The sequence below is a fragment of the Pseudorca crassidens genome, chromosome 6, assembly GCF_039906515.1.
Source record: "Pseudorca crassidens isolate mPseCra1 chromosome 6, mPseCra1.hap1, whole genome shotgun sequence".
Taxonomy (NCBI): domain Eukaryota; kingdom Metazoa; phylum Chordata; class Mammalia; order Artiodactyla; family Delphinidae; genus Pseudorca; species Pseudorca crassidens.
Window position 1 is genome coordinate 62501913 of NC_090301.1, and position 21474 is coordinate 62523386.

The 21474-nt window shown below is 36.5% G+C and overlaps 2 protein-coding genes across 4 annotated transcripts in view; one reads left to right on the forward strand and one right to left on the reverse strand.

Moving 5' to 3' along the window:
- Positions 1–740: 740 nt before the first annotated feature.
- BBS5 (Bardet-Biedl syndrome 5) lies at positions 741–20544 on the reverse strand. Of its 3 annotated transcripts, XM_067741626.1 has the most exons (14): positions 20429–20544; positions 20220–20349; positions 19859–20046; positions 17557–17639; positions 16177–16242; positions 15442–15491; positions 15183–15310; positions 12433–12568; positions 11424–11519; positions 8275–8337; positions 6657–6791; positions 2639–2722; positions 1646–1669; positions 741–1493 (listed from the first exon to the last, which is right to left on the reverse strand). In XM_067741626.1, exons 3-14 carry the CDS (start codon positions 19915–19917, stop codon positions 1392–1394), a joined length of 1026 nt encoding a protein of 341 aa, XP_067597727.1. In that variant the 5' UTR covers positions 19918–20046; positions 20220–20349; positions 20429–20544; the 3' UTR covers positions 741–1391. The 3 variants fall into 3 exon arrangements, with proteins under 3 accessions (XP_067597727.1, XP_067597728.1, XP_067597729.1); XM_067741627.1 differs by lacking the exons at positions 19859–20046; positions 20220–20349; positions 20429–20544 and adding an exon at positions 19341–19479; XM_067741628.1 differs by lacking the exons at positions 19859–20046; positions 20220–20349; positions 20429–20544 and adding an exon at positions 18509–18655.
- The window catches only part of LRP2 (LDL receptor related protein 2), a 283943-nt gene continuing 283007 nt past the window's right edge, over positions 20539–21474 (forward strand). The window contains exon 1 of the mRNA XM_067741629.1: positions 20539–20675. The gene's annotated coding sequence lies outside the window, so the exon portion shown is untranslated. The remainder of the gene's footprint in view (positions 20676–21474) is intronic.

Below are 21474 nucleotides of genomic sequence, written 5' to 3' on the forward strand. Positions count from 1 at the left end.
AAGTTTTTTCCCTTATTTTACATCACGGTGAAGTCAATGGTACTGTCAGCTGCTAAAACAACAGCTGAGAGAAGAGCTCATTGACTCTTTCCATTTATAGAGGCCACTAAAGGTTTTAACACACTAGAAAAAACCAACAGCTGCTCCCTTGTTTAAACAATAAATGACTCATTTCTCTTTACACGTAACACCTAACATCTGAAAAGATTAATGAGTCAGATGCAAACACAGTGTTTTGACGTTTTGAGATTATTCCTTACTAATTGGCAATTTTATAGTCTGTTTTGCTTGAAAAACTATTGAAACAATATTCCTAGCTGCATTTTTTTGACCTGTACACATTTTTCAAGCAATATTTTCCCCCTAATATAGGTTATTATAACCCCATCCCTTAAAAATGTAAAAATCCTTTCCTATTTAAATGAAGAAACCAATTTATAGCTTTTGTTCATTGATCTTTATTAAACTCAGGTTAGCCCTTGGTTGTACTATGTGTCTATGGTTGTACATACAGTTGCATCTTATTTTAAATGATTTTACACACTCACTTTTTTCACTCTAGAAAAAGAGGGTTAATGTTTTGACAAAAGTTCTTTACAAAGTTTCTTTATACTGAAGCAGTGGCAAAAAACACTTATGCAAGAGAGGTCACCAAATCTAACCTGACCAAGAAATCAGAAAATAATATCATATTTTTGAAAACTTCAAAGAAGTTTCAATGAATGCAAACAAAGAGCAAGTCAACAAATAAACTATTTATTTACAAACTATTTAAAACTATTTCCTTACAAAATAAATGTATTCTTGCCAAAACGATATTGAAATTATTTCCAAAATAGTGCCCAAAACTTTACATAGGGGTTGATATCCTCGAAGTTAGCTAAAATTTTTAGTTTTTACATAAATGGTTACCTAAAAATGACAAGCTTAAGGTTTCTAATTTATATGAGAGTTGGCTTACCTTTGGAGCTATGTGATAAATATATTTAAACCAGATTTTTATAATTAAAAAAGCAGCATTTTGATTACTCCATAAGAAGAGTCTTATGCTTTTAGATAACACTTTCAAAACATTTAATGGTGCTGCATAAATTCTTTATTAAACTCAACATGATACAGTCTTTTAATATCCACAGACTAATAATTTACAAGTATTAGTTACAAAATAAACATATTTACAACAAACCAGATACATTTTGATTACAATTTCAAATATAATTTTTAGAAGACTGGCAATAAAATCTTCGACAAATGAGTTTTTCCTTAATCATTAAAAAAACTCTCTGAAAAGCTTTTTCTGTAAATGTAAAAACTATGCCATGCCTTATAGCAGGCGACTAGTATCTTTAATCTTGAGATATCTTTAAATAGAAACCCAGCTCAACTCAAGATCAACTCATTACTTCCCAAAGTCCCTGTAGGGTGAATCCATCCTTCAGTTTCTCTATTGCAAGCCCCAGTTCTTCTGAAAACACAGGTTCACGATCTTGTTGCTTTTTGGGAGATAAGAGGATGAGATGGGAATAGAGAATGTGGGCAAGGAAGAGGAAAAAAAAACAAAAAATAGGTTTCACATAAGTTTGTGAATACTAAATACTGGAATATAGAAAATTTTTTTCATATACTATAGGTAAAATATCCTTACCTTATTGCCATCAGCAAAATAAGCCTATAAGACAAGGAAAATTATATTTCACATACTTGATATATAATAGGTTAACAGGCCAAGGAACAGGTAATTAATTTACAGAACAATTCTGTAACTAACTGTATTTTATATTCTGTTACTGTGTGTCTAATGGTTTTCTCACCTATCTTTACAATGCTGGTAGCAAAATTCACTTCCTCTGTCAATCATTTATGTCTTCAAGAGTTACGCTTTAAGCGCTAAAAATGTGCTTTGTAATTGGTGTATAATTAGCATTGTTAACTTGAAAGGAGATACAAAGAATGACTAAGCAGCTATAAAATTTCACCCCTACTTTTGGTTTAGAAGAAGATGCTGGCAAAACAAAACAAAGCAATCAGTGCTTCAATGTGTCAGCAAATGCATACACTGAGGCAGTAGTAGTTTATTATTAACTATCTTATACTTATTTCACACTTTGCTTAAAAACTTTCATTCCCAGAGAGATAGTCTAGTCAGATTCATAGACCACAGTACATAGAAAGTATTATTATTATTTTGGCTATTAATTAAATAGCACAAATTTGGAAACAAGAAAGTTTACTGTTCAAATAGAAATCCATTTTAAGATAATATACCTATAAACTGAAAGGAGGGAGGTCCATCTCATAAAGGTTACTTATGGAAAGTATAGACTTTAAATTAATTAAATTAACTATATTTAATATATTCTGTTATCTTAAAGTGTGAAAAAACTTTTCACACATCTGAAATCCTCTGAATAAGTATGTTCTCAAACTATTTCCCAGTTTGGTAATTTAAAAGTATTTTCACACACACAAAAAAATCCCTAACCTGAAAAACAAACTACTCTCCAACTCATGTTTAAGACATTCTAAAAAGTCTCAAGTTCTATGCTATTTTACACACTTAAAGCATTATTTAATTAAACATGACTCAGATTAAAAAAAAATCACAAGAAATTTAGTAGCTCTTCTTTGTGATGCTCACCACAAAAGCATCTGTGTGATCATCAGAGTCTATTTCTACATCATCTTGAATTTGTTCAACTGTCAGAGCTTCAAGGGACTGTGGCTGAAAATCAGTAGATGTTAAAGAAAGAAAAAAGAAAAAGAAAATCAGTTAAATCAGATGTTAAAATGTATCAGAGACAATATTAATCAAATAAATAATTTTAGTAAAATGTGCTGTGAGAATTGTAAATACCTGTAAAAGGATATCACAGTTACCAACCACTCAAGTCTTACAAAAATCACTGCATAATTTATATTCTATTAAAACTAACATGAATAATAAAATGAGTCAGTTAAACCCAAGCTTTTAAATCTGAAGTCAATATCATCAAAAGATTTAAAATGACAAATTTACACAAACTTAATATGATACTTAGAAATATCCATCAAGAAAAACACTCTCATTGGATTTTATCTGATTTTCCGATAGTTAAAAACTATCTGTTAAAGTTTAAAAAAACTAACTTTTGTATAATAGCAAGTTTTAAATTTTCCTCAAAATAGTCATTAAATAGAATTTGTGAAAAAGAAGAACTAAGATTTGTGTGGAATACTCTAAAGGTGAAGCAGAGTAAATATAGTGCTGGTATCTATTAATTCATTTTTCAAATATTTGAATATCTTTAGTGTATGAGGTACCATGCTGGTACTACCAAAGGTTTAAAGTCTCTGCCCTTACCACAAAAGGTGTATAATCTAGTGGGAATGGAGTGAAGGACAAAACACAATTATAAATAACTAAATGTCAGGTTGAACTATATGAAATTGCCATTTTAGTAAAAAGTGGTCAAATATTAATAATATCATATAGTTCAACCTACAAAAAATAGCTGTAACAAATGCAATATCTATTATAATAGAAGAGTTTGGAGACAGCACAACTTCTGGCTTGTGCATGCCAGAAACTTTCATGAAGAAAAAGCTGGCACGTGATCTAGGGCTTTTAGGATGAGGATGATTTTCACAGGTGGGATTAGGGGAAAGGGTATTCCTGACAGAGGGGATCAGTATCAGCAAAGGTGAGAAACCACAGGATATAGCCGAAGAAGATGAATAATCCAATATGGTCAAAATATGAGAGTCCCACAAGACAGAAGGAGCTACACAGAATATTGTACTGAATAATGCCAAGGAGTATCATTCACACTGGAGTCTACGTGAACAATGTTCTCTGGGCAGTGCACAGCCTACAGAACCAGACACTGTGGCTGTGCAGATAAGGTGGGAAAGGTAGACTGAAGTTTACTGAAATTTTTTAATACCAGCTCAGAGAATGTGGACTACTTATAGGTAATTGGTGGGGTAAAGCTGATGGTAGAAGTGTACTGCTGACAAGAGGTGACCTGATGCCCTAGTCCGAGGACAGCTGGTGTTTCAACCATGTTCAGAGCTGTGTGACTGCGTACAAGTAAATTAACCTATCTAAGCCTCAGTCTCCTTAACTGTGAGATAGGGCTAATAATAATGATGATGATACACTTTATAGTGTTTTCAGGAGGATTAAACGAGATGAGGCATATAAAGTTCTTAGAGCAGTGAACAGCAAAGAGTAGGCATTCAACATAGCCATTCAACAACTATGAATATTCACTAAGAGCCTACTATGTGCTAGTTTTGATTGCTGGAGATATAATGATTAAAGAAAATAGACAAAAATCCCTGACTTCATGGAGATTATTTATAGTGAAGGAGACTGATTAGTGTTACCAAAAATAAAGCAAGCAAGTGAGCAAACAAGCAGAACAAGGGATAAAAAAGTGACGGGGGTTGGTGTTTTAGATGGATAGTCCAAAGACCTCCCTGAAGAAGTGGCTTTGGAGTAAGGACTTATATGTGGTGACAAAACAGGCTACTACGGCTAGTTATTATTATGTACTGAGGGCCAAAGAAGGGGAAAAGAAGAGAAATGAAAGGTAGAGCTGTCTCTACCTTTGGGTAGGAGAACTAACATATTGTCTCCAATGTGCCAGCCACTTTACAGACATGATCAATAACTTTGTAAGAGAGATTACCTTCATTTTATAATGTGAAAACTGAAGCTCAAATTTGCCTAGGATCACAAATAAATGGTGAAATTGGGATTGAAGTCAGGTTTGTCAGGTTCCAAGGACCATGCTTGTTCTACAACATTATTCTACAAGCAAAAGTAGCAAAGGAAACTGCAGTTTGAATGGAAAGAAAGGTATAGGAAAAGGGGAGAGACTGGTACAACTGACTGAATGTGTAAAGTAAGATAATGGGAAAAATAAAAAAGGAAAACCCCGGAGTTTTGAGCACATCTGACTTTGACAATGTTAAAAATAAATAAGTAGTGAATAAATAAATAGATAAATCAGCAAGATACTGCTTTTGAGAAAAATGACAAGATTTTAGGTATGCCAAGTTTGAGATACTCAACCATGTCCTAGTGTAACTTACTGACTTGGAAAATTATTAATTAAATTACTAAGATAAACTTTTTTTTTTTTTTTTTGCGGTACACGGGCCTCTCACTGTTGTGGCCTCTCCTGTTGCGGAGCACAGGCTCTGGACGCACAGGCTCAGCGGCCATGGCTCACGGGCCCAGCCGCTCCGCGGCATGTGGGATCTTCCCAGACCGGGGCATGAGCCCATGTCCCCTGCATCGGCAGGCGGACTCTCAACCACTGCGCCACCAGGGAAGACCCTAAGATAAACTTTTAAATGAGAAATTCAATTCATGTTATTTGGAATGCTCATCTATGTGAAAATATTCAAGAAATATTTGGAACCCTGGTAAGCTTACAGAGTATGCCAAGATCAGAAAGATTTGGGAGTCATCTACAGAAGTACAACTTGAAGAAACTGGAGGAGGAGGTGATATTACTGAGGAATATACAGAGAAGGTAGAGTGAAAGGGAGAATGCTGAAAGAAGTGCAGGTTGGGAAGAAAGCAGAAAATGATGGTTAAGGAGATGAAATAGAGTGTATGTACAATATGGCGTCAACAATCCAGAGACAAGTTTCAACTGGAAGGGGAAAGGGATATATATGGAATTTGACAGAGAGACAAACAAATTAAGTATATGGAGCACAACGAGGCTGAAGTCAGAGGGTATGAATTTGTACTTAGCTGTCCAGTCCTACTTCTTGATCTTCCTGGTCACCTGCTGTAGTCCAAGAGCAGGAAGAGAGACAGATAATATACGATATGGCTCAACATGCTGAGTATTGGCAGGGACACTGATGAAAGAGTGGGTGGGAGGGACACCAGCAATAGAGCGTACGGTGAGGGCCCCAGGACAAGAACAGACAGCAAGGGAAGGTGTGACAGAGCGCCTCTGGCAAGGGTACCACTGTCAGAGCAGACGGCGAGGAGTCTCTAATGAAGTGGCTGGTGAGGACAACAGTGAAACACCAGACGACAAGGGGCCCAGCTGCAGAGGCTGAAGAGTAAACCCAAAAGACAGCTGATGTACCTGGAGAGTGGGACTGGTGCAGAAACCAGAAGTCGTGAGGAAGGCAAAGAGCAGACATGTGGGCATGATATTCAAAATTTTTCACAACTGACATGGAAGAGGATCTGATGAATAGGAACAGACATAGGCCATATTAATGGAGCAGCCTCCTGGAGTTGCTATATTGTGGGTCATTGGGGAAAGAGAATGGTGTCTGTGAGGCCTATAAGGTTTAACCAAATGCTAATGGCTGGCTGAAGTAAAATAAAAATAAAGCTGAAATAAAATAAAAATAAAGAGTGGGAGATTCAAGTCTCTACATCAGAAGAGCCTTGCATATGGGGACATCTTGGATAGGCTGCTACCTAGACGGGCAGGAATGAATGGTGAAGCAGCCAGGGAGAAAACAGGTGGTAGGCACAAATTAGCATTGGCCATACTCACTGAGCAGAGCCTGTATATTCATCATTTTAAACATAGTTTAAAATTAAATTGTACACAATGTGTGTATATCTGAATTTTATAGACTGTGTAAAGGCAATTGAGCAAACTCTGTATATCACACACTGAACAAATTACCTTTTCTTCCATCTCATAATCCACTCCAAATATAGGACTGGTAGAATAGACTTTGTGAAGTGAATTAATTTCCTTAACTGATTCTTGTAGTTTTTCCACAGGATCTATTTTAAAGCCAAGAACATATCCTCCGCTCTGTAAGAGAAAATAATGAAAAAAATGAAAAGCCTGAGGAACAGTATTTACAGTATATGATAAACTATAGCTCTAACTGTCCTTACTTCAGAGCGCAATATGTAGGCTGATTTTTTTTTTTTTTTTTTTTTTTTGCGGTATGCGGGCCTCTCACTGTTGTGGCCTCTCCCGTTGCGGAGCATAGGCTCCGGACGCGCAGGCTCAGCAGCCATGGCTCACGGGCCCAGCCTCTCCGCGGCATGTGGGATCCTCCCAGATCGGGGCACGAACCCATGTCCCCTGCATCGGCAGGTGGACTCTCAACCACTGCGCCACCAGGGAAGCCCTGTAGGCTGATTTTTTAAAATTAAATTTTTTATTATGAAAACTTCCAGCATATACAAAAATAGAAGAGTACAATAAATGTCCATGTAGCCATCATCCAGCTTCAACAAGTAACAACATATGGCCGGCTCTGTTCCATATGTAACCTCCCCATCCCCTAAATCTCCTCCCCTCACCCACTCAGGATTATTTTGAAATATATCCAGATATCACATAATTTCATCTGTAAGTATCAAAGCTAATATTTCAAGATTAAAAAAAATACGCCATAGATTGTGAAGGCCAAGGGAACTGAGTTTTTCCTGAGCTAGACCTTGAAAAGGAATAGACTATATGTTAAAATAAAAAAGGGAATGGCATACCTGAGGCTATCTCCTTGAAGAATTAGGAAAGAAACTTGCCCATGACAGTTTGTTGGAGAAGAAGTGTTAAAAAATTAAGTACCCATATGGTGATGGTTGAGAGCATACACTTTTGTGTTAAAATCCTGGTTTTACAACACTACATATGATGTATGGTTTACATCATACAACTAGCTGTATGATGCTGGGGAAAGGAGTGAGTAGACATTCATATTTAAATTTAGAATTTAGAAGAGAAAAATCTCTTTTTAAAAAAAATTTATTAAAACAAATAAATGCAAAAACCAGGCATAACGGGGCATAGCAGTCTATAATTAGATACAGTATAATCTGAGTTTGATGGTAGAAAATCTCAAATAGGGTGTGTTTATCTGAATAGACCTGTGTTGCTCAAAGACAGTCTTGTGAATCAGTCAGACCTGGAATCAAAACCTAGCCCTATCACTTACTGTTATTAGACCATGGGCAAGGTTCCTAACTTCTCCAAGTCTCAGTTTCCTTGAATATAAAATGGGGAAAAAATAGTAACTGTATCATAGGGTTGTGTAAAGATTGAAATAATGTCATGACTGTAATCATAATTAATATGTCTGCCCAAAAGAGAAATATAAGCAGGATTCTTCCCATGGGGACAATTACTATATGACTTCAAACTCAAACTCTTCATATAATCTCATGTTACAGCTAATACTCTTCTTGGATATAAACTGGTTACTATAAAAATAAAACTAAAAATATAGACTGGCACATAGTTTTTTAAATCTATTAAAGATTAATAAAAATATAAAGTATCTTACCTGCTGAGAGCTTTCTATGACAAGAGCTAAACCAAATTTTGAATCTCTAATCTTTATTGACCGCTAGATATAAAACAAACAAACAAAAAGCATGTTTTTATTATCTGATAGTAGTGACATTTTAGCACGTTTTTCAACTTTTACACAGTAACTACTTTTCATAGTCCGAAGAACAGAACTCTTCCTCTTTCCTTTTTCCTTACACTCCTATAGAGATCAATTAAATGAAAATTTTCATACTGGAAATAGGTGGCAAATTTGTAAGGCAACACAAAGATGACATCTCTGAAATATGTACAAAATTCTGACTTAAATGTTCCCTGCTTCAGGGAGTCCACAACTTTTCTGAATATTTTAAACCAAAGGCCAGCAATCCTTTAGTTATGGAGAGCCAGTGTCTTTTGTGGCTCCTAAGGCTGGGTTAGTTTTTAAAAGTCCCATGTGCCTATATACAATGCAATATTACTCAGCTGTAAAAAGAAACGAAATTGAGTTATTTGTAGTGAGGTGGATGGACCTAGAATCTGTCATACAGAGTGACGTAAGTCAGAAAGAGGAAAACAAATACCATATGCTAACACATATAAATGGAATCTAAGAAAAAAAAAGGTTCTGAAGAACCTAAGGGCAGGACAGGAATAAAGACGCAGACGTAGAGAATGGACTTGAGGACACGGGAAGGGGGAAGGGGGTAAGCTGGGACGAAGTGAGAGAGTGGCATGGACATATATACACTACCAAATGTAAAATAGATAGCTAGTGGGAAGCAGCCGCATAGCACAGGGAGATCAGTTCAGGGAGATCAGCTAGGTGCTTTGTGATCACCTAGAGGGGTGGGATAGGGAGGGTGGGAGGGAGACGCAAGAGGGAGGGGATATAGGGATATATGTGTACGTATAGCTGATTCACTTTGTTATACAGCAGAAACTAACACAACAATGTAAAGCAATTATACTCCAATAAAGATGTTAAAAAAATGTTGCATGTGCCTTCTGTTTCTTACACAATAAATGACTAAATTCTGAAAGAACCTCCACTGCATTTATTGAAAAAAAAAGTATGGGCATTCATCACTGGGCATCAAAGAAGGCTAGGATAGGTCAAATATAATTAACTCAACTGGTAAGTGTGATATGAGGGTGAAGCGTGGCTAGTGGATGAGCAGTGATACCAGTGGCCTGGGAGAAGGGTAGAGGGGCAGAAGCATAATGACATGCAGGACCTGTAGAAAGTGAAACAGAACGTACTTGCTGGCAGGGTTAGAGAGAACCATGGAGGATCTAACATTATAACCAGCAGACCAAAAGTCCAAGAAGGATAATAATCTGTGGTAGGTGACTGTGTATCATACTTCCAGACAGATGGGCATTGGAAGTTGAGAAAAAGAGAGACACAGACAGACAGACAGCCTAAATGGTAATTGTTATGAAAACCTGGGCTTCCATCTAGACTACTTCACACCCTGCCAGGAGTACACACAGTCCTGGTTAAGAACCATAGAACACTGGCATCCTGCTTATGAATAGGTAATCTAACCAGGTAACTGTGGATGACACAGGCTGGTAAGATAGAAACTGGCAAGAAGATACATATATAAATATACATCTATAGGAAGGGAGTCAGGACAATGGCTGAGGCCCAGAGCTGAAGTTAGAACATGACTGCCCCAATGACAGGTTGTGATGATATCAGATTGCAAGTTGTTTGGGCCAGGCTGAATTCATTCCAGAATCCGTATTTGGCAACGGTATTCTTAAATAACGAAAAGTATCCTACTTGGAGAACAGAAATCACAAAGTTGTTTACTACTCAGTAATTATTCAGCATAATAGACGTTGATATGTAAATGCAATATAAAACAGCAACGAACAATACAAACATCAACTTATCAAATACCTATGTAGACTCTGTCACATATTTCCAGCTATGCTTATAAATTCTCGTTATTTCTTTAGATGGCCAGAAATAATTTTTTTCCTATCAGATCCTATGATTTTCTGCTTAATGTATTGCTTTTCTCCACCAGACTGAAAGCTCCTTAAAGGCAGAAACTGCGTACTGGTTCATGAGTTTCATCACTGAGCATAGAGTAGGTGCTCAGTATTTGGCAAATGAATGATCAAATATTTTAAAGTAACTCAGGAATCAAACAATTTAGCAAAAGATAGACTTGGGAATATTTTGCAAAGAATCATCTTTCCCATAGGTTAAGAGGTCTCTTTAAAAAATGACATTTTCCGGATATCACATACATTGTATCTAATACTCAATAAATATTTATTAATGAAACTATTTAGTCTTAAGACTACTTATATTCTGTAATAAGAGTGATTATCATAGGATAGCCTCACAGGATCCTCATTAACTATTTTTATGTTCCATCTAATTTGCACTAGGGTCAAATAAGTAGGGGTTTTTTTAATATATAAGATGAAATTCTTCAGATTATTGGAGTTTACTACTTGTTTCACTGAATCACATACTTACCATGAAAGCAGCAGCAGAGTAAAAAGAACCATCTTCATCTACCCCCCAACAAACTGGTCTCAGGTGTAATTAGTTCTTATTCTAAATTTTAACAGCTTTAATTTAAGCTAAAACCATCATGACTAAAAACCATCTTGATTCCTTGCACTGAACTTGCAATATGAATCCAGCTTACAGTACATGCTGTATCCGAATACAATAAAAACTGTTCATTCACAGAATTAATGAATTCGCTCTGGCTTTAAAAGGGTTTGAGCAGAAAGTAGCAAGACAGCCATAAAGTGTGTGGGTCAGTGAGCTGAAGCCATGCCAAAGAACCACTATATACTTGCCTCCTGGAAAGGTTATGGAAAACTTTAGTAGCTAGAAGCCCTTTGAATAAAATCTAAGAAAAATCACCTTAATCTGTATGATAACTATTAAACTTTTTAGACTCCAGTATATTTCTCTCTTAATAGCAAGTTGATAATGGTGCCGTTTCCCTTGAATGGAAGTACAATTGGGTCTTTTCTGATTATCAACATTTAAAAAGTATGCTCTCAGCTAAACTGTTGCCACTAGGGAGAGAGAAAAACTCATCTAATCCCAAAAGTCCTATTAACTGTTGAACAGAAATTATTTATTCTACATTAAAATAAGGTCATCAAAATGCATGCACTTACAATTTGCAGATATGGTATACTGACATTAAAACTGTCATTCATATTTGCATGCCACACGATTCTCACATTGGTAATAAAAAAAGTTCCTAAATTTCCCTGTAAAAGAGAGTGATGAGAGAGGCATCAACAATCATGTCTGAATACTTACTCTTTATTTTCTAAACACGAGAATAATTCTGATTCTCACAGCAGCATAAAATACCAGAATTGAGTATTATGAGTAGTTATTCAGATGGGGAGCTGTCTATATCCTATAGAATATTTATCATAGTTTAAAACTAGAACTTTTCAAGTGTGCAAAGTTTATTTACAATTTAAGCTTATGATTCCATGTTTAGCAAGAGCTCTTCAATCAAATGCTACAGATTTGCTACACTGGTTATCAGTCGAATCTAGGTTGTAACACCCACAAAGGCTGGAAACTATTCTCAGTAAGAGACAAATTATTCTCTAGAAATTGATTTGTTTCTTATTCCAACTATTAGTTGCTTATATGTTTCCTCTGGTCATAATTTCAAGAGGAAATGAAAAGTTACAATCATGGATGTAGGAGTCACCAAATGAGTTATATGTTTAATTCCATAAAGACTGGATTAAAAGGCTTCCATGACTGTCCATCCTATAACTCTCCTCAATCAGCCTAAGTTATCATGATGTGGAGGGTAGTGTGGTATGGGGGAAGAGCGTGGCTGTGGGACAGAATAGATGTGGAGGTCACTTAGTTCTTTAGGGCCTGAGTTTTTCATCTGTAAGTGGATAGAGACTGGACTAGATGACCTTTAAGGCCCATTCCAGCTCTAAGTCTACACATAACAAATGTTGATAAAAAGAGCATTAAAACCATAAAAATATGAAAATCAGAATATTATATATATCAAGAGCTATGTTAATTAAGAGCTATAATGCTTATTTTAACAGTTAAATAAATATATAAACCCAATCATAAATGGAAAAATGATTACCAAAGAAAGCACTGCCCCAAAAGGTTCATTAGTTCTTTGCATGGTACCTGATCACTGGATAAATTCCATACTCCATTGATTTTATCATATACATGTTCTCGTGGTAGTAATCTTAGTTGCTTATTTTGAATTAGCGCACTTCTCAATTTAAAATCACGATACATTTTAGAAGTTTCATATGCTCTATAAAAAAGAACAAAAGACTAATCCAAACTGAAAATGTGATTTTCTTAGATTATGTTTACTTATCTACAAAAATACACAGTTATATACTCAAATAGTTACTAAGGTACATTAAAAATTTTTTCTTCTCAATAAGTTTTGGTGATTATAGTCTTTTGTACTGTATTTGTCATTTCAGTGTAGTATTTACACATTTTATCTCAGTACCTATATTTAAGATGTCTAATTTTTTTAAAATTTATTTTATTTAATCTATTTTTGGCTGTGTTGGGTCTTTGTTGCTGCACGCGGACTTTATCTAGTTGAGGTGAGCGGGGGCTACTCTTCGTTGCGGTGCACGTGCTTCTCATTGCAGTGGCTTCTCTTGTTGCAGAGCACAGGCTCTAGGCACGTGGGCTTCAGTAGTTATGGCATGTGGCTCAGTAGTTGTGGCTCATGGGCCCTAGAGAGCAGGCTCAGTAGTTGTAGCACATGGGCTTAGTTGCTCCGTGGCATGTGGGATCTTCCCAGACCAGGGATCAAACCTGTGTCCCCTGCACTGGCAGGCAGATTCTTAACCACTGCACCACCAGGAAAATCCCTAGATGTCCAATTTTTAAGTCAATATATATATAGTATGGCACAAATGAGAAGAAGAAGATTTTTTTCTTTAAGCTGAAGAACAATGCTTGCAAAAACAGACATGGAAATTAATTTTTCTATCAAAAAGCTTCCCTTCATTTCTCTGTTTTAGTTAAAGGTACCATTATTCTTTTGATATAAGACTGCAATTACTTTTCTCACTGAAACCTGAAAACATTATGGTCACATCTACCTTTACACAGAAAATTAGAATTAATCTGTACCAACTCCAAAAGGTACCCTAGGACAGCTGTATGTATTTGTGTGTGTGTATGTATGTAATAAAATCGCTATAACTTTGTTTTCTTTCCATGTCTCCCTATTGATAAATAATAAACACAGAAGAAAATTCTGATTAAATTTTGGTTAATTCTAATTTTAACTCCGCAAAAATACAGGCTAATTTACCCTTTTAATAAAACTAAAGGGTTTTCTTTGCCTGAATAACTTTCAAAATCATTTATATAAATTATAATATGTATTGTTAAATTTCTGATTTTTACATTAATTAATCTTCTAGTATGTAAATTATGAAAGAGCAGGATTCGAGCATTTGATTATAAATCTTAATTTCCTTTAGGGTGGTAATCATCAATATTTAACCAGTGGAAAAAATGGAAACTATTCATGTTATAAATTGTTTTGGAGGGAACAAATAACATTTTTATACTATTAAAGAAAAGTAGCTTCCCTGTTCCCTTCATACTCCATTTCATATTACTTCTCTAAGTAAACTGAAATAAAAAGATAAGAATTAGGTATATGCCTAAGAGAGCTTAAAAAAATATGTTTTCTCACAAAAACTTGTACACAAATGCTCACAGCAGCATTATTCCTAACAGCTAAGAAGTGGAAACAACCCAAATGTCTATCAGCTGATGAGTGGATAAACAAAATATGTATCTATACAATGGAATCTTATTCAGCTATAAAAAGGAATGACGTACTGATATATGCTACAACATGTAGCATGCTTGAAAACATTACATAAGTGAAAGAACTCAGACATAAAATGCCACTATATTGTATGATTTCATTTATATGAAATGCTCGGAATAGGCAAATCCAGAGACAGAAAGTAAATCAGTGGTTGCCAGGGGACCATGGGGATGAGGGAATGGGAAGTGACTACTATGGGGGTTTCTTTTTTGGAGTGATGGAAATATTCTGGAATTGAGTAGTGGTGAATATATAACACTACCAAACTGTAAACTTAAAAATGGTAAATTTTATCTTATGTGAGTTTTATGTCCAAGAAAAGCAAACAATTATATAGATTAAAAAATCATCAACATAATTAAAAAATAACAACTAGGAAAGAAATAAATTTGCAACATACATGACAGAAAGGAGTAAAATTAAGAAATTTACAACAGAAAACTATACATAGCCAACAAATATGAAAACTTTCAACATCACTAGTAATAAAAGAAATTCATATTAAAACAATGGTATATATACATACTATATATATCTGTGTGTATAAGTTTTTGTATGTGTGGTTTTTTTTTTTTTGGCCTGTCATCTTAGCCAAACTTTAAAAAAAATCATAGTACTTAGGGCTGGTTAAAAAAAAAAAAGAGCTGGGGTAGTAAAAAGAGAATAATTAAGAAAACAAAAAATCAACCAACCACAAAACAACAAAAAATTTCTCTTTAGAGAAATTACCCAATCATGCCTTCTACTGTTAGAAAAATAACCTTAATTCCTTAATTGAATTATTCAACTTGGTTATCTACACTGAACGAATTCTCTATTTCATTTTTAACTACCTTGGTAGCTAATTTAATAGACTCTTCAGCAGTTTTATGTGTTTTATAAATACCTTCAAAGTGTTTATTAAATGGTAATGCTACATGTTCTATGTATCTTCAGGATGTTTGCAATAGAGCTTGGAGGAAGACAGCACCACATGTCGAAATTTTACCCTCTAAACCTTTATGTCATAGAATTACCTTAAAAATATTTAATAATCTATAAAGTATTACCATACCTGTGTACTGCAATCACAGAAGTAAAAAGTCTAGGACTTCCAGGAACCAAATTTGTAAATATAAACTCAAAACGAGTACTGTTACATTTTGTTAGTATATAAAGAGCTTCAGTTTGGCCTCGTAATTTCTGTAAAGACAAATTTATTTAAAGCTTCAGATTTTAAGAGCAATTTCTCATTTATAGTAAAAACAAACATCAACCTCAAATATCTACTGTTTCTTCAGTATATATATTTCAATAAGATTTTTCAGACTTACAGAATTAGCAGTCCTTGTTGTAATATTCAATATGCAGTTGTAACCAATAGCTAAAATTTAAAAGCAAAGAATTTAAAGAACATGATACAATAAATTGAGGGAAAAAACTATATATACAGAACTTTTAAGTTTAAAAAATTAAATATATATAAAAATACAATTAATATTTTTTATGAAATATCTACAAATTTAAGTTAAATAATTAAAAGGACTAGAAAGATAATTCTGCCTCTTTTGAACAAAAGTATTCTCAACATGGGGAAAAAGGAGGTTTGCTTCTCTAAAACCTATACAGTATTATTTACTAAAAATCTTAGCACCACAACATCAAGAGAAAAAGTCTAGCTGGAAAATCTATGATACCTTTAAAAAAACAAATGAAACAAAATTTAACACAATGAAAGATTGTACTTTTATTAGAATTTAATCTCCCTTCTTTGGTATTACTTGAAACAGGTTATAGCAAGTTTCAAAGTAAAGTAAAAAACGAAACCAAAAATCATTCAGTGTAAAAGCACTAATCCTGTATATGTCCAAGAGACAAAATGGACAGACTCAAAAAAACATTCCTTTTGCATTATGAGGCAGTCTGTGGTTAGTCTACGATTTCTTAAGTTTTTATCAATTAAAGTTTTTCACATATTTCATAGTATAGCTTCTTTTGGTGTCAAAAGCCACTGTGCAAGTTTACTTGACAAATTATTTTTTTTCTTTCATGCTAACAAAGATACTTACAAAGATTGACTCTGAGTAATGCCAAAGAGCGCCAGATAATTCTTAAATTTGTTACTAAGAGTCTACCTAAAAGCAAACAAACAGAAAAATAAATTACCTTAAATAAGGACCCATTTTTGCAGTATAGAATGAGATGGACATGAAACTTCTGGCCCAGTACCAACAGCAACACCCACAGATGTTTTTCATACAGTTATTAATTGAAAATACTTATTGCACATATCCATTCTAGGTAAGGTATACAAGGTGTGATTCAGAATCTCAGAGAAACAACATCTGATAGTTACTGAAAAAATACAGGTATTCACTGCCAACACCTTGGTTTGACTCAACTGACAGAGGAGAAAACTTTGTACTGTTTTTTTTTTTTTTCTCAGTAGAAGCTGTTCTGGGTGTCCCAGTAGGTTATATGCGTCCAATTGAGTATGAGTACAGGACAGTATAATTATTAAGCCATTCAGTGAAATCACACTTCTCAAAGAACTCTCATATATATATGAATCCCTGCCTTTGAGCAGTCTCTTAGCAGTTCTTATTTAAATGAGCCATATACTCATACACCCAGTTTTTTTGCTGTGAGCAAACTTTTTCCTCATATGAAGTTACGGCTAGGCTGAAGTCTGTTTAAGGCTTATGCTTTTCATTCTTAGCCTCAAACTGATGTTCTTACACTGAAATATGTACCAAGTTAGATAAACTTCATTTCTCAAAGTATGTCCTATGAAATAGTAGTCCCTATAGATGCTCCAAGAAAAAAAAAAAGTCAAGCAAATCTGTGCATGGTAAACTATGTGTCTTAGAAGTTTGTAATACAATTAGCATATGAGGATAGTTTTGAAATATCTTGAACTAATATCTTGAACTAAGTTAACTCTCTTAACTTTAACACATTTCTTAAGCAAATTATAACAATGGAATTCTTTTGATGAGTAATCTATAGCCATGTCATACTCCTTCCTCCCTGAAAAAACCCCTAGAATATCTAAAATCAGAGAAACTAAGCCTGTGTGAATGCTGGAGTGAGATGGGATAGGAGGTCCTAAAAACAAAGGAAGGCGGTCTCAAGAGAAACTGTGGAACATTACATGGTATGTTTGACAAATAGTAAGTCACCCAGCATGGCTAGAGTGTAAAGTTCCCACAAGATCACAGAGGACTAGACCTGCATCTATCAGTCAGGGTCAAAGAGAAAAGAGATGGCTCACTTAAATTAGGATAACTGGGTTTTATTTACAGAAGGACTTATTACAATGGTATGGGGTGGGGCATCAGGAACCATAATTGACATATAATGCTGTTTCATATCTTATTCTCCAGCTAATATAACTTAACGTTTGTAATTTAAACCAGAAATACAAAATACATTAGAAATATACTCACCTTTATCCCCATTATTTCCTTTGGTGTCTTCAATTGAATCTAAACAATCAATAAGGACTTCTCCAGGTCTTGTTTTCATTTGTCTAAAATAAATATAAAGGCTTTAATTTTTAGCTACAACTATACCCGCTTACCAACTAGTGAGGGAGAGAAAAGGCATATGCATATAAAACAGACAAAAGTATAAATAATATAGTACCAAATGCTCAGGCATTTGAAAATAAGGTTTTCAAGAACTTAAAGAACCTGGAGATCAAGTGGGGCCTGGAGTGACCAGGGACATGGAGAGAAGTCAGAACTAAAGGAGAGGTAGAATTTGGAGAAATAAAAGAGAGAGAGGAGAATCTATGATTAAGGACCAGAAATAAGAAATGATAAGAGAATGTAGGAAGACTGGCCTGGCTGGGGAAGAAGGTACATGTTGAGAGGTAGTGAAAAATATAGTAGGATAGGTAAGAAGGAACCAGATTATGGATAACCTAGAATGTCAGTCAGATAGATATGGGTTTTATCCTGTGGACAGTGGAGAAGTCCCAGAGGTTTCTGAGTAAAGCAAAGGAGTCATGCAGTTATGGAAGGAACAGATTAAAGCAAAGCAACATTTGGACTTGGTACACAATCAGATAAAGGAGACAAAAGGAAATAAAGAATGAAGAATAGGTTGCTGACTAATAGAATGCAATCTAGAGTGCCAAAAGAAAAGAAAAGAAAAACCTAGAAGAATATGTGGTACAGCCTTCTAACACATTCTCAATAAAGCCAACTCAATTACCTACTGGAAATACAGACATGATCATACACTTCACTGTTGAAAAGCCATATTACCCCACTACCTAGATGATGAAGTCCAAAATCCTCAACTGAATATTTCACAATCTAGCTAATCTACCTTTCTATTTGCACCTCCTTTCTCTACCTGCCAGACCCTGCTTCTAGCCAATGAGATTTATACCTCTAAGACTCTGCATCTAATTTTTTTCTTTTCTTTTCTTCCTTTTCTTTTTTCTGGAATACTCTCCTCCTGTATACCCTAGCAAGGCCCTGACCATTCATCAGGGCTCAATTCAAATATTACTTTTTCTTTGAGGCCTTCCCTAGAAAGAATGAACTTTTCTGTTTCTATGGTCCTCCAGCTTTTTGTTCATTTTTTCCATGATGGTATTTACCACATTTTTTATAGTTAGTTGTCTACATCTATCTCCTGCAGTAGAATGGGGGTGGGGTGGGGGAAGGGTGTCATTTCCTATTATTTTTGTATCTTTAGCTATCAGCACAGTCACCAGTACGTAGTAAGCATCTGATAAATGTTTAATAAACCGAAAATGTTCATGAAATGAATCTTTGCTTAAGAACCCTCCAAGAATAGCAGGAAAAGTCAAAGAATGTGTGCAATATGTAACCGTTGCTTATAACTTTATAAATTCCCTTCCCTCACAACGCCTTAAAGGATCCAAGACCATGTCAGTATTATATATCTAGCCACAGCTAAGCCTGGAAAATTAATATTTCATTTTTTCCACCTAAGAAAGTTCTATTCATAATAAAGAATCATGCGAATTGGCTAAGAAGCTCCAAACCATCAACCCAAGAACCTTAGCTTTACTGTTTTCCAACGCTTACTATCCCAATGGGCACTTTTTTCCTGGACTGCCGGCAGGAGGTTTCTAACTATTCTCGTTAAAACATGAAAATTTCCAAAAACAGGGCTTCTGTTTGAGAGGCTCCAAAGGAGGGTTCCTTCTTCCTGTTGGTGATTTAGATGAATAACTACAAACGAAGCTTACCACGGAAATAAAGTCTGCATGGTTAGGGATTTTGGAGAATGCTTACTCTCACTTCCCTCGGAGACTCAAGCTTTAGAACGGTGAAGTCATTTTTCTAAGGGCCCACAATGTGTGTCCTTATTCTAGACCTAGTTTCCGAACCTTCGTTTCCAGAGTCCCTGCTCCACGTTCCTTCCACCATACGAAACTGGCACCATAAGCTCACTGGGGTGTACTGGACGCCCAAGCCCAAGGCGGTCCCTGCAGTGTTTGGGCTCAGCTTCCGACAGGTCCCCCGGGTCAAGCCGCGACCGGGGATCGTAAGGGACCGAAACTGCGTACAATCTAGACGCGCTCCGGCAGTGGCGCCTGGGGAGGGCCGCTGGGCCCCGGACAGTCTGGGGTCTCCTGAGGTGAGGACAGTAGACGCCAACCTCCTCCCACCCTCGCGAGGGCCTTAGGCTCCACCTCCGGGTCGGGAAATCGCGCCGCGGCGCCCTCTACAGGCTCCCGGCCACTGGGGAATCTTGGCGACTCACTGTGAGGACACGTCGAAGCGGACATCCCGGTCCTCCCAAAGCGCATCCAGCACCGACATGGTGACCGCGGCGGGGGAGGCCTAACGGCGTCTTGCCGGCTCCAAGACAACGGACCGCCTCTGGCACGACGTCTACGGCGGGCGCCGAGACCCAAACTTCCTCGAGATAGTGTGCGCGCTTTCCCGGCCCTGTGGTGTAGTTAAGCGGATTTGAGGCTCCAGGCAGGTTTCCGTGCCTCAGAGAAGCAGAACTGGCCCCGGCGCAGGAGCGGGTGCTTGACTTCTGAGTGACCTTCTGCACCTCCAGACTCGCCTCCTTAAGCCGTTCCTCCCCGCCCACCCCCTTCCGTTCCTCTCCATACACTGTCGGGAAATTTAGCCTTAGGGACTCCCCAGGCGGTTCACTGGTTAGGACTCCGCGCTTCCACTACTGGTGACCTTGGTTCCATCCCTGGTGGGCCAACTAAGATCCCGCAAGCCGCGTGGTGCGGTCTGAAAAAAAGAAAGAGAGAAATGTAGACTTAAAACTCGAAATTCCTCGTCTGGCTCTGCCTCCTCCGGCCCAGCCCACCTCATGCCGTCCTCGCACCTTCTGCTTGCTCTCCAACCAGGCAGGGCTCAGCGCCTTTGGAGGGCGCCCCCTTTCTCTGTCTGGAACTCTCCGTTCTCCAGATCTCTACCTGGCCCGTCCTTTGTCACTTCAGCCTCAGCTCAAAAGTGAACTAAAGCGGTCCTTAACCTTTCTTCTCTCGCTCTGCTGTGAGTACCTTGAGGACAGAGTTCCCTTTGAACCCACGCGAGCACAGAGTAGGCATTCGGTAAGTACTTTTCGAATGTATCAAAGTGCCATCCTTCCCTCAGTTCATGACAGTTCTCTAAATCAATGGTTCCGAGTGTGGTCCGGGGACTCCAGGAGGTCCTCAAGATCCTTGCAGGGCGCCCACAAGATCCAAATGTATTTTTAATAACACTATTTGTCTTTTTAATTCTCAGTCTCCCTTTGAGTGTACAGAGGAGTTTTTTAGAAGCCACATGATGTGAAATTGAATGTGAAAGAGATATGAGAAAACAGCTGTCTTAATATCAAGCTGGATGTTAAAAAAGATTTGCAAAAATGTAGAACAATGTTACTCTTCTTACAATTTTTTGAAAATATAATTTAAAAATGTAATATATGTTAATATATAATGAGGTTATTTTTACTTTTAAATGAACTAAGTGAATTTTTAAACATCTCAATAAATATCAGTAGCTATAACCCATATAAACAAAAGCTCTTTCAGATCCTCAATGATATTTTTAAGGGTATAAAGGGGTCCTGGGATCAAAAGTTTGATCACTTTAAATTATCTGGCACCCTGGTGTGTCAGGCTTTGTTCCAAATACTGGGTATATTCATATGAAAGGCATGAGGAATTTTTCTCAGGTTGACGAAGGTAATGGAGACAAAGGAACGTGTGGTGGACACAGACTAAAGTGGCCCCCATTGAGTCATGCCCTTGTATGATCCTATCCCCTTGGATGTGAGCAGAACCTGTGACTTTCATCCAGCTAATAAAATATAGCAAAGATGATGGGATGTAAAAGTGACGGAATATCCTTCCCATGTTTATACTA

Bases quoted from the DNA above. Each gene is read 5' to 3' on its own strand.
- BBS5 (XM_067741626.1), bottom strand. From the start codon at position 19,917: ATGTCGGTGCTGGATGCGCTTTGGGAGGACCGGGATGTCCGCTTCGAC. The intron at 17,640-19,858 runs GTGAGTCGCCAA...TATTTATTTTAG, and splicing joins CGCTTCGACGTGTCCTCACA to ACAAATGAAAACAAGACCTG. The intron at 11,520-12,432 runs GTACCATGCAAA...TCTCTTTTACAG, and splicing joins GGAATTTATCCAGTGATCAG to GGAAATTTAGGAACTTTTTT.